The following is a 15,000-nucleotide window of genomic DNA, read 5'->3' on the forward strand; positions in this document are numbered from 1 at the left end:
CCCTCTATAACAAGGTGAAGAGTAATGTCAGTTTGATACCAGCAGAGCCCCTCTATAACAAGGTGAAGTAATGTCAGTTTGATACCAGCAGAGCCCTCTATAACAAGGTGGCTGGAAGTAATGTCAGTTTGATACCAGCAGAGCCCCTCTATAACAAGGTGAAGTAATGTCAGTTTGATACCAGCAGAGCCCTCTATAACAAGGTGGCTGGAGAAGTAATGTCAGTTTGATACCAGCAGAGCCCTCTATAACAAGGTGGCTGGAGAAGTAATGTCAGTTTGATACCAGAGCCCCTCTATAACAAGGTGGCTGGAGAAATAATGTCAGTTTGATACCAGCAGAGCCCCTCTATAACAAGGTGAAAGTAATGTCAGTTTGATACCAGCAGAGCCCCTCTATAACAAGGTGGCTGGAAGTAATGTCAGTTTGATACCAGCAGAGCCCTCTATAACAAGGTGGCTGGAGAAGTAATGTCAGTTTGATACCAGCAGAGCCCCTCTATAACAAGGTGGCTGGAGAAGCCCTAAACAAGGTGTAATGTCAGTTTGATACCAGCAGAGCCCTCTAAACAAGGTGAAGTAATGTCAGTTTGATACCAGCAGAGCCCTCTATAACAAGGTGGCTGAAGTAATGTCAGTTTGATACCAGCAGAGCCCTCTATAACAAGGTGGCTGGAGAAGTAATGTCAGTTTGATACCAGCAGAGCCCTCTATAACAAGGTGGCTGGAGAAGTAATGTCAGTTTGATACCAGCAGAGCCCCTCTATAACAAGGTGAAGTAATGTCAGTTTGATACCAGCAGAGCCCCTCTATAACAAGGTGGCTGGAGCAAGTAATGTCAGTTTGATACCAGCAGAGCCCCTCTATAACAAGGTGAGAAGTAATGCAGTTGATACAGTTTGATACCAGCAGAGCCCTCTATAACAAGGTGGCAGTTTGATACCAGCAGAGCCCTCTATAAATGTAATGCCAGTTTGATACCAGCAGAGCCCCTCTATAACAAGGTGAAGTAATGTCAGTTTGATACCAGCAGAGCCCTCTATAACAAGGTGGAGAAGTAATGTCAGTTTGATACCAGCAGAGCCCCTATAACAAGGTGGCTGGAAGTAAGTGTCAGTTTGATACCAGCAGAGCCCCTCTATAACAAGGTGAAGTAATGATACCAGCAGATAACAAGGTGAAGTAATGCCCCAGCAGAGCTCCCCTGGTGAAGTACAAGGTGGCTGGAAAAATGCTGAGCAGAGCCGGTGAACATCCTCCAGCAGAGCTCCCTATCAAGGTGGCTGGAGTTGACATAAACATAACAAGGTGAAGTAATGTCATCGTTGAGAAGTAATTGTTTGATACCGAGTCAGAACAAGCAAAGTAATGTCAGTTTGAAAGTTCAAGGTGGCTGGAGAAGTAATGTCAGTTTGATACCAGCAGAGCCCCTTCATAACAAGGTGGCTGGAGAAGTAATGTCAACAGAGAGCCCTAACAATGACAGGAGCCTTTCTAAAGCCCCTTCTACATGTGTCTCCTCTCTCCTGGAATCTAACCGCTCCCTTCTCTGTTGAGTCGGCAACATCCTCCTCCCTCAAAGTTGACAAAACAGAACTCCACAAGAGATAAGGGAGCTTCAACAGAAAATAAAAGGCTTTCAACCCCTTTAATGTGTCGACTAATTCTTCAACAAACAGAACTTTTCAACTTTAACGGAAGACAAATGAACGTGAGAAGAATGAATGTGTTGAAAGGGGAGACAAATGCCTGTGTCCCAGAAAAAGGAACCCTATGGGCCTGTACTATATAGTAAAGAGATTGCCATTTTGGGAGGCAATCCTACATTTGTTGAAAAGGAGAACAGTGATTCATGTTGTTATGACAACGCAGTCGAGCGCTGCTTTGACGGAGCGTCTGGCTAAACGTGCACATCCATCGCCGTGGTGACCGAGGAGAGCGTGGATGTAGGGGAACTCCGCAGGCAGGCAGCTTCTTGATTGCAGGTTAGAAAAACAAATGGAGTTTTAAACGTGTCTTTTTCATCTCTACTGACCTTCTGAAAAGTCAAAACGACTGTAAAACAAATTAACAGGATGCCGGCTGAGGAGACAAATGGTGTCCCAGACAGGAACCCTAGGTGTGTGTATGTGCTGTTTATGGTGTCCTCTGGGTGGCTGAGCTGGTATCTATGACTACAGAGAGTACATTTGACCAAGCCCATGTCTCTCTGTCTCTCTGTCTGAAAAGTCTCTCTCTCTGCCCTCTCTGTCTCTCTGGGTGGCTCTCTCTACTCTCTGTCTCTCTGTCTCTCTTCTTCTTCTCTCTCTTTCTCTCTCTCTCTTCTCTCTCTCTTCTCTCTCTCTCTCTCTCTCTCTTTCTCTCTTTCTCTTCTCTTCTCTCTCTCTCTCTCTCTCTGTCTTCTCTCTTCTCTCTCTCTCTCTCTCTCTCTTCTCTCTCTCTTCTCTCTCTCTCTCTCTCTTCTCTTCTCTCTCTCTTCTCTCTCTCTTCTCTCTCTCTTCTCTCTCTCTCTTCTCTCTCTCTTCTCTCTCTCTTCTCTCTCCTCTCTCTTCTCTTCTCTCTCTCTTCTCTCTCTCTTCTCTCTCTTATCTATCATAAAACTCAGAACTAAGAACTGCCTCAAAAACGGACGCCTTCTTCTCAGTTTTAATAAAGGAATCCAGTAGAAATGTAAGGAGAGAAATTTAGATAGAAACAACTGGTTAAAACATCCCCAAGGGGAAGTCTGGACGTTTGGCGGGACAATGGTGGGACAGGAGGCTGTGTTCAAAGTCAAGCTGGCCCAGTTAAGGGCTCCCATCCTGGGTATGCGGTCACTGTATTCCCCCATGTTGGTTCTGTTCATCCGGAAGCCCTGAAAGTCTGTGATGCTGAGAGACTCCCAATTAAAACCTCAAAGGAACTCTAACTAAAACGGCAGAGTTACATAACACCTGGACTATCTCTCTAACTAAAACGGCAGAGTTACATAACACCTGGACTATCTCTCTAACTAAAACGGCAGAGTTACATAACACCTGGACTATCTCTCTAACTAAAACGGCATAGTTACATAACACCTGGACTATCTCTCAGACTATAAGAGTAGTGTTGTGTCAGACTATCTCTCTGACTAAAACGGCAGAGTTACATAACACCTGGACTATCTCTCTAACTAAAACGGCAGAGTTACATAACACCTGGACTATCTCTCTAACTAAAACGTCAGAGTTACATAACACCTGGACTATCTCTCTAACTATAAGAGTAGTGTTGTGTCAGACTATCTCTCTAACTATAAGAGTAGTGTTATGTCAGACTATCTCTCTAACTATAAGAGTAGTGGTATGTCAGACTATCTCTCTAACTATAAGAGTAGTGTTGTCAGACTATATCTCTGACTATAAGAGTAGTGTTGTGTCAGACTATCTCTCTGACTATAAGAGTAGTGTTGTGTCAGACTATCTCTCTGACTATAAGAGTAGTGTTATGTCAGACTATCTCTCTGACTATAAGAGTAGTGTTATGTCAGACTATATCTCTGACTATAAGAGTAGTGTTGTGTCAGACTATCTCTCTAACTATAAGAGTAGTGTTGTGTCAGACTATATCTCTAACTATAAGAGTAGTGTTATGTCAGACTATCTCTCTGACTATAAGAGTAGTGTTGTGTCAGACTATCTCTCTGACTATAAGAGTAGTGTTGTGTCAGACTATATCTCTGACTATAAGAGTAGTGTTGTGTCAGACTATAAGAGTAGTGTTGTGTCAGACTATCTCTCTGACTATAAGAGTAGTGTTGTGTCAGACTATAAGAGTAGTGTTGTGTCAGACTATCTCTCAGACTATAAGAGTAGTGTTGTGTCAGACTATATCTCTGACTATAAGAGTAGTGTTGTGTCAGACTATAAGAGTAGTGTTGTGTCAGACTATAAGAGTAGTGTTGTGTCAGACTATCTCTCTGACTATAAGAGTAGTGTTGTGTCAGACTATAAGAGTAGTGTTGTGTCAGACTATCTCTCTGACTATAAGAGTAGTGTTGTGTCAGACTATAAGAGTAGTGTTGTGTCAGACTATCTCTCAGACTATAAGAGTAGTGTTGTGTCAGACTATCTCTCTGACTATAAGAGTAGTGTTGTGTCAGACTATCTCTCTGACTATAAGAGTAGTGTTGTGTCAGACTATCTCTCTAACTATAAGAGTAGTGTTGTGTCAGACTATCTCTCTAACTATAAGAGTAGTGTTGTGTCAGACTATCTCTCTAACTATAAGAGTAGTGTTGTGTCAGACTATCTCTCTAACTATAAGAGTAGTGTTGTGTCAGACTATCTCTCTGACTATAAGAGTAGTGTTGTGTCAGACTATCTCTCTAACTATAAGAGTAGTGTTGTGTCAGACTATAAGAGTAGTGTTGTGTCAGACTATCTCTCTAACTATAAGAGTAGTGTTGTGTCAGACTATAAGAGTAGTGTTGTGTCAGACTATCTCTCTAACTATAAGAGTAGTGTTGTGTCAGACTATCTCTCTAACTATAAGAGTAGTGTTATGTCAGACCTGCACTCTTTTTCTCTCCTCCTCTCTCAGTCTATTTATCTCTCCTCCTCTCTCAGTCTATTTATCTCTCCTCCTCCTCTCTGTCTGTTTATCTCTCCTCCTCCTCTCTCAGTCTGTTTATCTCTCCTCCTCTCTCAGTCTGTTTATCTCTCCTCCTCTCTCAGTCTGTTTATCTCTCCTCTCAGTCTGTTTATCTCTCCTCCTCCTCACTCAGTCTGTTTATCTCTCCTCCTCTCTCAGTCTGTTTATCTCTCCTCTCAGTCTGTTTATCTCTCCTCCTCCTCTCTCAGTCTGTTTATCTCTCCTCCTCTCTCAGTCTATTTATCTCTCCTCCTCCTCTCTGTCTGTTTATCTCTCCTCCTCCTCTCTCAGTCTGTTTATCTCTCCTCCTCCTCTCTCAGTCTGTTTATCTCTCCTCCTCCTCTCTCAGTCTGTTTCTCTCTCCTCCTCTCTCAGTCTGTTTATCTCTCCTCCTCTCTCAGTCTGTTTATCTCTCCTCCTCCTCTCTGTCTGTTTATCTCTCCTCCTCTCTCAGTCTATTTATCTCTCCTCCTCCTCTCTGTCTGTTTATCTCTCCTCCTCCTCTCTCAGTCTGTTTATCTCTCCTCTCAGTCTGTTTATCTCTCCTCCTCCTCTCTCAGTCTGTTTATCTCTCCTCCTCTCTCAGTCTATTTATCTCTCCTCCTCCTCTCAGTCTGTTTATCTCTCCTCCTCCTCTCTCAGTCTGTTTATCTCTCCTCCTCCTCTCTCAGTCTGTTTCTCTCTCCTCTTCTCTCAGTCTATTTATCTCTCCTCCTCCTCTCTCAGTCTGTTTATCTCTCCTCCTCCTCTCTCAGTCTATTTATCTCTCCTCCTCCTCTCTCAGTCTGTTTATCTCTCCTCCTCTCTCAGTCTGTTTATCTCTCCTCTCAGTCTGTTTATCTCTCCTCCTCCTCTCTCAGTCTATTTATCTCTCCTCCTCTCTCAGTCTGTTTATCTCTCCTCCTCTCTCAGTCTGTTTATCTCTCCTCCTCTCTCAGTCTGTTTATCTCTCCTCTCAGTCTGTTTATCTCTCCTCCTCCTCTCTCAGTCTATTTATCTCTCCTCCTCTCTCAGTCTGTTTATCTCTCCTCCTCTCTCAGTCTGTTTATCTCTCCTCCTCTCTGTCTGTTTATCTCTCCTCCTCTTCTCTCAGTCTGTTTATCTCTCCTCCTCCTCTCTCAGTCTGTTTATCTCTCCTCCTCTCTGTCTGTTTATCTCTCCTCCTCTTCTCTCTGTCTGTTTATCTCTCCTCCTCTTCTCTCAGTCTGTTTATCTCTCCTCCTCTCTGTCTGTTTATCTCTCCTCCTCCTCTCTCAGTCTGTTTATCTCTCCTCCTCTCTCAGTCTGTTTATCTCTCCTCCTCTTCTCTCAGTCTGTTTATCTCTCCTCCTCTCTCAGTCTGTTTATCTCTCCTCCTCTTCTCTCAGTCTGTTTCTCTCCTCCTCTCTCAGTCTATTTATCTCTCCTCCTCTCAGTCTGTTTATCTCTCCTCCTCTCTCAGTCTGTTTATCTCTCCTCCTCTCTCAGTCTGTTTATCTCTCCTCTCAATCTGTTTATCTCTCCTCCTCTTCTCTCAGTCTGTTTATCTCTCCTCCTCTCTCAGTCTGTTTATCTCTCCTCCTCTCTCAGTCTGTTTATCTCTCCTCCTCTCTCAGTCTGTTTATCTCTCCTCCTCTCTCAGTCTGTTTATCTCTCCTCCTCTCTCAGTCTGTTTATCTCTCCTCTCAATCTGTTTATCTCTCCTCCTCTTCTCTCAGTCTGTTTATCTCTCCTCCTCTCTCAGTCTATTTATCTCTCCTCTTCTCTCAGTCTGTTTATCTCTCCTCCTCTTCTCTCAGTCTGTTTATCTCTCCTCTTCTCTCAGTCTGTTTATCTCTCCTCCTCTCTCAGTCTGTTTATCTCTCCTCCTCTCTCAGTCTATTTATCTCTCCTCCTCTCTCAGTCTGTTTATCTCTCCTCCTCCTCTCTCAGTCTGTTTATCTCTCCTCCTCTCTCAGTCTATTTATCTCTCCTCTTCTCTCAGTCTATTTATCTCTCCTCTTCTCTCAGTCTGTTTATCTCTCCTCCTCTTCTCTCAGTCTATTTATCTCTCCTCCTCTCTCAGTCTGTTTATCTCTCCTCCTCCTCTCTGTCTGTTTATCTCTCTTCTCTCAGTCTGTTTATCTCTCCTCCTCTCTCAGTCTGTTTATCTCTCCTCCTCTCTCAGTCTATTTATCTCTCCTCCTCTCTCAGTCTGTTTATCTCTCCTCCTCTCTCAGTCTGTTTATCTCTCCTCCTCCTCTCTCAGTCTATTTATCTCTCCTCCTCTTCTCTCAGTCTGTTTATCTCTCCTCCTCCTCTCTCAGTCTGTTTATCTCTCCTCCTCTTCTCTCAGTCTGTTTATCTCTCCTCCTCTTCTCTCAGTCTGTTTATCTCTCCTCTCAGTCTGTTTATCTCTCCTCCTCCTCTCTCAGTCTGTTTATCTCTCCTCCTCTCTCAGTCTATTTATCTCTCCTCCTCTCTGTCTGTTTATCTCTCCTCCTCCTCTCTGTCTGTTTATCTCTCCTCTTCTCTCAGTCTGTTTATCTCTCCTCCTCCTCTCTCAGTCTGTTTATCTCTCCTCTCAGTCTGTTTATCTCTCCTCTCAGTCTGTTTATCTCTCCTCCTCCTCTCTCAGTCTGTTTATCTCTCCTCCTCTCTCAGTCTGTTTATCTCTCCTCCTCCTCTCTGTCTGTTTATCTCTCCTCTTCTCTCAGTCTGTTTATCTCTCCTCCTCCTCTCTCAGTCTGTTTATCTCTCCTCCTCTTCTCTCAGTCTGTTTATCTCTCCTCCTCCTCTCTGTCTGTTTATCTCTCCTCTTCTCTCAGTCTGTTTATCTCTCCTCCTCCTCTCTCAGTCTGTTTATCTCTCCTCCTCCTCTCTCAGTCTGTTTATCTCTCCTCCTCTCTCAGTCTATTTATCTCTCCTCCTCTTCTCTCAGTCTGTTTATCTCTCCTCCTCTTCTCTCAGTCTGTTTATCTCTCTTCTCTCAGTCTGTTTATCTCTCCTCCTCTTCTCTCAGTCTGTTTATCTCTCCTCCTCCTCTCTGTCTGTTTATCTCTCCTCTTCTCTCAGTCTGTTTATCTCTCCTCCTCCTCTCTCAGTCTGTTTATCTCTCCTCCTCCTCTCTCAGTCTGTTTATCTCTCCTCCTCTCTCAGTCTATTTATCTCTCCTCCTCTCTCAGTCTGTTTATCTCTCCTCCTCCTCTCTCAGTCTATTTATCTCTCCTCCTCTCTCAGTCTGTTTATCTCTCCTCCTCCTCTCTCAGTCTGTTTATCTCTCCTCCTCTCTCAGTCTATTTATCTCTCCTCCTCTTCTCTCAGTCTGTTTATCTCTCCTCCTCTTCTCTCAGTCTGTTTATCTCTCTTCTCTCAGTCTGTTTATCTCTCCTCCTCCTCTCTCAGTCTGTTTATCTCTCCTCCTCCTCTCTCAGTCTGTTTATCTCTCCTCCTCTCTCAGTCTGTTTATCTCTCCTCCTCCTCTCTCAGTCTGTTTATCTCTCCTCCTCCTCTCTCAGTCTGTTTATCTCTCCTCCTCTCTCAGTCTATTTATCTCTCCTCCTCTCTCAGTCTGTTTATCTCTCCTCCTCTCTGTCTATTTATCTCTCCTCCTCTTCTCTCAGTCTATTTATCTCTCCTCCTCTTCTCTCAGTCTGTTTATCTCTCCTCCTCTTCTCTCAGTCTGTTTATCTCTCTTCTCTCAGTCTGTTTATCTCTCCTCCTCTCTCAGTCTGTTTATCTCTCTTCTCTCAGTCTATTTATCTCTCCTCCTCTCTCAGTCTGTTTATCTCTCCTCCTCTCTCAGTCTGTTTATCTCTCCTCCTCCTCTCTCAGTCTGTTTATCTCTCCTCCTCTCTCAGTCTGTTCATCTCTCCTCCTCCTCTCTCAGTCTGTTTATCTCTCCTCCTCTTCTCTCAGTCTGTTTATCTCTCCTCCTCCTCTCTCAGTCTGTTTATCTCTCCTCCTCTCTCAGTCTGTTTATCTCTCCTCCTCCTCTCTCAGTCTGTTTATCTCTCTTCTCTCAGTCTGTTTATCTCTCCTCCTCTTCTCTCTCTCCCCCTCACTCTGGCTCACCTACTTTCCACATATTTGAATAGGATCCAAGAATATCTTAATCCTACATTCTTTATGAACCGACTCCCCACTCTACTGAAGTAGACGTGGATCAGGTGCTAAATCCTAATATCTAAGTCTCAGATTTTAGTGTTTCATAGCTTCCAAGTTTCCGAGCCAACAAATTCACACATCTCTGATCTTTACTGTGTTAGTTATCCACCACCCGGCGAGGTCTGTCTGTCTGTCTGTATGGTGTGTGTGTGTGTGTGTGTGTGTGTGTATAGAGTACAGTAGTGATTGGGAGATAATGTGAAAAGGTAGACTAGAGAGACTCACAGCTGATAGTGATCCCCAGCTCCACCCCAGGCTTCTTTGGTAGCTTCACATGGAAGGTGCCACTGCTAGGGATGACTGACTCTGTATGGGGGAGAGAGAGAGAGAGAGAGGGAGGGGGAGAGAGAGAGAGAGAGAGAGGGAGAGGGAGGGAGAGACAGAGAGAGAGAGGAGGGAGAGAGAGAGGGAGAGAGGGAGGGAGAGAGAGAGAGACAGAGGGAGAGAGAGAGAGAGAGACAGAGAGAGAGAGAGAGAGAGAGAGAGAGAGAGAGAGAGAGAGAGGGAGGGAGGGAGGGAGGGAGGTAGGGAGAGAGAGAGAGAGACACAGAGAGAGAGAGAGAGAGAGACAGAGAGAGAGAGAGAGAGAGAGACACAGAGAGAGAGACAGAGAGATGTTAGAACACTTCACCAGATGCACAGACACACAGTGAGACCAAATCCTTAAGAAACAAAGTTCTCAGACAAAATCAATAAGACCTCATGCCCTCGAAAGACAGAGCGACAAAGAGAACAAAATGTACTTTTACTGTGTCCTGTTCCTCAACAGCTACCAACCCTCAGCCACACAGAGACCAGGACACACAGTGACCTCAGCCACACAGACTCACTAACAGAGACCAGGACACACAGTGACCTCAGCCACACAGAGACCAGGACACACAGTGACCTCAGTCACACAGACCCACTAACAGAGACCAGGACACACAGTGACCTCAGCCACACAGAGACCAGGACACACAGTGACCTCAGCCACACAGACCCACTAACAGAGACCAGGACACACAGTGACCTCAGCCACACAGACTCACTAACAGAGACCAGGACACACAGTGACCTCAGTAACACAGACTCACTAACAGAGACCAGGACACACAGTGACCTCAGTCACACAGACCAAGTGAATCTGGAGCTGCAGAAAGAGAAGTGTAACTATTAGACATTAAGGCTGATTCTGTTACAATCATCTCTACATAATTCATGAACACTCCTCTCTTCCTGGGAGCAGAAGGACATAAACTCCCTCCCTCCCTCCCTCCCTCTCTCTCTCTGTCCCTCCCTCCCTCCCTCCCTCCCTCCCTCCCTCTCTGTCTCTCTGTCTCTCTCTCTCTGTCTCTCTCTCGCTCTCTCCCTCCATCCCTGCATCTCCCTCTCTCCCTCCCTCCCCCCCTCTCTGTCTCTCTGTCTCTCTCTCTCTCTCTCTCTCTCCATCCCTGCATCTCCCTCTCTCCCTCCCTCCCCCCCTCTCTCCCTCCATCCCTCCATCCAGAAATGTTGAATTAAATGACTAGCCATTTCAGAGGCTCTAAGCAGCTTTGTCTGCTGATGACTAGACCTGCAGCAAGCCTCTTCTAGCCATCAGCCAGTAGAGACCCGAAACAAACCATTAGTGCTGAAGGATCCCTGCTCTGCAGCTCTTCAGTATAATGGTTTCTAATGGGGGGACATTTTGGACCAAAAATAAAAAGGTACATTTGGTTCTGATAACCAGAATAAAGAACATTTAAAGCCTGTCCCCGTAGCAACGGCCCAATGTCAAAGAGTTCAGAGTGAACCATAAGCACATCACAGATAAACCCAGCGTGGAAGATGCTGTGAAGACATTATGGTCTGTCTGAGATGTGATGATGAACGGCCCTACCAGCAGGCTTCACTACGGACGGGGAGGGTGTCTGAGCTGTGGTGATGAACGGCCTCACCAGCAGGCTTCACTAGGGACGGGGAGGGTGTCTGAGATGTGGTGATGAACGGCCTCACCAGCAGGCTTCACTACGGACAGGGAGGGTGTCTGAGATGTGGTGATGAACGGCCTCACCAGCAGGCTTCACTACGGACGGGGAGGGTGTCTGAGATGTGGTGATGAACGGCCTCACCAGCAGGCTTCACTACGGACAGGGAGGGTGTCTGAGATGTGGTGATGAACGGCCCCCCACCAGCAGGCTTCACTACGGACAGGGAGGGTGTCTGAGATGTGGTGATGAACGGCCCCCCACCAGCAGGCTTCACTACGGACAGGGAGGGTGTCTGAGATGTGGTGATGAACGGCCCCCCACCAGCAGGCTTCACTACGGACGGGGAGGGTGTCTGAGATGTGGTGATGAACGGCCCCACCAGCAGGCTTCACTACGGACGGGGAGGGTGTCTGAGCTGTGGTGATGAACGGCCTCACCAGCAGGCTTCACTAGGGACGGGGAGGGTGTCTGAGATGTGGTGATGAACGGCCCTACCAGCAGGCTTCACTACGGACAGGGAGGGTGTCTGAGATGTGATGATGAACGGCCCTACCAGCAGGCTTCACTACGGACGGGGAGGGTGTCTGAGATGTGGTGATGAACGGCCCTACCAGCAGGCTTCACTACGGACAGGGAGGGTGTCTGAGATGTGGTGATGAACGGCCCCACCAGCAGGCTTCACTACGGACGGGGAGGGTGTCTGAGATGTGGTGATGAACGGCCTCACCAGCAGGCTTCACTACGGACGGGGAGGGTGTTCATACGTGACTGTGTTTCAATACCACATCAGTCAAATTAACCCGCTGAGCTAAAGGCTTTACTATTGATGATAATGTACGTCTTCAACTCTCAAAGCTAACAAGGTTCAATAAGCCACTTTCACTAAACATCCAGTCTAGTCCAGTACAGTAGAGTCAAGTAGAGTACAGTAGAGTAGAGTACAGTAGAGTCCTGTAGAGTCCAGGAGAGTACAGTAGAGTCAAGTAGAGTACAGTAGAGTAGAGTACAGTAGAGTCCAGTAGGGTACAGTAGAGCACAATAGAGTCCTGTAGAGTACAGTAGAGTCCTGTAGAGCACAGTAGAGCCCAGTAGAGTCCAGTAGAGTACAGTAGACTACAGTAGACTACAGTAGAGTACAGTAAAGTCCTGTAAGAGTACAGTAGAGTCCAGTAGAGTCCAGTAGAGTCCTGTAAGAGTCCAGTAGAGTACAGTAGAGCCCAGTAGAGTACAGTAGAGTCCTGTAGAGTCCAGTAGAGTCCAGTAGAGTACAGTAGACTACAGCAGAGTCCTGTAGAGCCCAGTAGAGTACAGTAGAGCCCAGTAGAGTACAGTAGAGTACAGTAGAGCCCAGTAGAGTACAGTAGAGCCCAGTAGAGTACAGTAGAGCCCAGTAGAGCCCAGTAGAGTACAGTAGAGCCCAGTAGAGTACAGTAGAGTCCAGTAGAGTACAGTAGAGCCCAGTAGATTACAGTAGAGTACAGTAGAGCCCAGTAGAGCCCAGTAGAGTCCAGTAGATTACAGTAGAGTACAGTAGAGTACAGTAGAGTCCAGTAGATTACAGTAGAGTACAGTAGAGCCCAGTAGATTACAGTAGAGTACAGTAGAGTCCAGTACCTGCCACATCAAACTCTATCTCCAGCGAGACCTTGCTGGTGATGCTGGAGTCTCTCAGTAGCTGATTGGTCTCTTCCAAGGTGCTGTCCTCTGTAGGGATCCCGTTTATAGACAGGATACGGTCACCTATCTGCACAATCCCACACCTGCAAAGTACACACACATACATGACATAACAGTCTTCCCATTCTGTATCAAAAGCTAATGCACCCTTTGGTTGTGAGGTAATACATGAATTAGAATCTGACTCTGAATAATTAGCTAGAGTCTGGATTCATTTACTGGACCAGCATTGGACATAGTAGGGAAAGACAGATTCCACATCAATTCTATCTACACTAACCAACGCACGCACGCACGCACGCACGCACGCACACACACACACACACACACACACACACACACACACACACACAGAAAAGTGTTTTTATATCGCCTCAATTAAACCACCGCCTCTTTTAACGACATATCGGCTACTTCCTCTGATAATTGCTTGCTGCAGCTTCTCACATGAATCCCTCGTTACGCCGGCTGCCTTCATCTGGGGGTCGGCGGGAGGATATTCAAGCACTTCCATGTAGGTGCTACAGGTTTCTATCATCTCGTTGGGATATGACTTGCATTTTACACTGACATTAAATATTCATATAGAATAATACATAATACTTAATAAATATTAATAAATATTCATATAGAATACTTAATAAATATTAATAAATATTCATATATAATAATTAATACATATTAATAAATATTAATATAGAATACTTAATAAATATTAATAAATATTCATATATAATAATTAATACATATTCATATAGAATAATTAATACATATTCATATAGAATAATTAATACATATTCATATAGAAAAATTGCTCAATATTAATATATAATAATAATAATTGATACATATTCATATATAATCATTAACAAATATTAATATATAATTAACAAATATTAATATATAATTAACAAATATTAATATATAATAATAATTAATACATATGCATATATAATAATTAATAAATATTCACATATAATCATTAATAAATATTAATATATATATAATAATAATAATTAATACATATTCATATAATCATTAATATATATTAATATATATATAATAATAATAATTAATACATATTCATATATTCATTAATACATATTAATATACTGACCCTCCTAACGAAGTTAACTTGTCCCACTATGACCCAGGAAACCGTGCAGTTTATTAGACTACAGATTAAATAATGATTTGTTGTGTGGTCGTCTCACTACGACTCAGGAAACCGTGCAGTTTATTAGACTACAGATTAAATAATGATTTGTTGTGTGGTCGTCTCACTACGACTCAGGAAACCGTGCAGTTTATTAGACTACAGATTAAAATAAGTGATGATTAACTTCCCAGGGGAGTGAAAGTGCAGTGATGAGCTTGATGCTCCTTTCCAATGAATATCCAGGGTCTCATTCTGGTGACATGATGATCGGTGCTTGGCGGCCATTTTGATAAATGAAAACAATGTCATCCATAATAATCTCATCATGTAGGCTAGCCTACCTGCACTGAATCTGCCTACCTGCACTGAATCTGCCTACCTGCACTGTGTCTGCCTACCTGCACTGTGTCTGCCTACCTGCACTGTGTCTGCCTACCTGCACCGTGTCTGCCTACCTGCACAGTGTCTGCCTACCTGCACTGTGTCTGCCTACCTGCACTGTGTCTGCCTACCTGCACGGTGTCTGCCTACCTGCACTGAATCTGCCTACCTGCACAGTGTCTGCCTACCTGCACTGAATCTGCCTACCTGCACTGTGTCTGCCTACCTGCACTGTGTCTGCCTACCTGCACTGTGTCTGCCTACCTGCACCGTGTCTGCCTACCTGCACAGTGTCTGCCTACCTGCACAGTGTCTGCCTACCTGCACTGTGTCTGCCTACCTGCACTGTGTCTGCCTACCTGCACGGTGTCTGCCTACCTGCACTGAATCTGCCTACCTGCACAGTGTCTGCCTACCTGCACTGAATCTGCCTACCTGCACTGTGTCTGCCTACCTGCACTGTATCTGTCTACCTGCACGGTGTCTGCCTACCTGCACGGTGTCTGCCTACCTGCACTGTATCTGCCTACCTGCACTGAATCTGCCTACCTGCACTGAATCTGCCTACCTGCACTGAATCTGCTTACCTGCACTGTATCTGCCTACCTGCACTGTGTCTGCCTACCTGCACTGTGTCTGCCTACCTGCACCGAATCTGCCTACCTGCACCGAATCTGCCTACCTGCACTGAATCTGCCTACCTGCACTGTGTCTGCCTACCTGCCCTGTGTCTGCCTACCTGCACTGTGTCTGCCTACCTGCACTGTGTCTGCCTACCTGCACTGAATCTGCCTACCTGCACTGTGTCTGCCTACCTGCACTGTGTCTGCCTACCTGCACTGTGTCTGTTTACCTGCACTGTGTCTGCCTACCTGCACTGTGTCTGCTTACCTGCACTGTGTCTGCCTACCTGCACTGTGTCTGCCTACCTGCACTGAATCTGCCTACCTGCACGGTGTCTGCCTACCTGCACAGTGTCTGCCTACCTGCACAGTGTCTGCCTACCTGCGCAGGTACCAAGACCAGAGTGGGCACATCTGCTTTATAATGCAACACTTTATGTGACGAAACCATTGGTAGAGTCGAAGATGCG

The 15,000-nt window shown here is 45.4% G+C and overlaps 1 protein-coding gene across 1 annotated transcript in view; it reads right to left on the reverse strand.

Moving 5' to 3' along the window:
* Positions 1 to 10,831: 10,831 nt before the first annotated feature.
* Positions 10,832 to 15,000, reverse strand: part of LOC135568989 (glutamate receptor-interacting protein 1-like) — a gene marked incomplete at its 3' end in the record, with an annotated part of 39,854 nt that continues 35,685 nt past the window's right edge. Inside the window, exons 4-5 of the mRNA XM_065015777.1 lie at positions 12,305 to 12,450; positions 10,832 to 11,023 (exon numbers count right to left, since the gene is read on the reverse strand). Of these exons, the coding sequence (XP_064871849.1) occupies positions 10,832 to 11,023; positions 12,305 to 12,450 (338 nt within the window). The remainder of the gene's footprint in view (positions 11,024 to 12,304; positions 12,451 to 15,000) is intronic.

This window comes from Oncorhynchus nerka, unplaced genomic scaffold (genome assembly GCF_034236695.1).
Source record: "Oncorhynchus nerka isolate Pitt River unplaced genomic scaffold, Oner_Uvic_2.0 unplaced_scaffold_1281, whole genome shotgun sequence".
NCBI lineage: Eukaryota > Metazoa > Chordata > Actinopteri > Salmoniformes > Salmonidae > Oncorhynchus > Oncorhynchus nerka.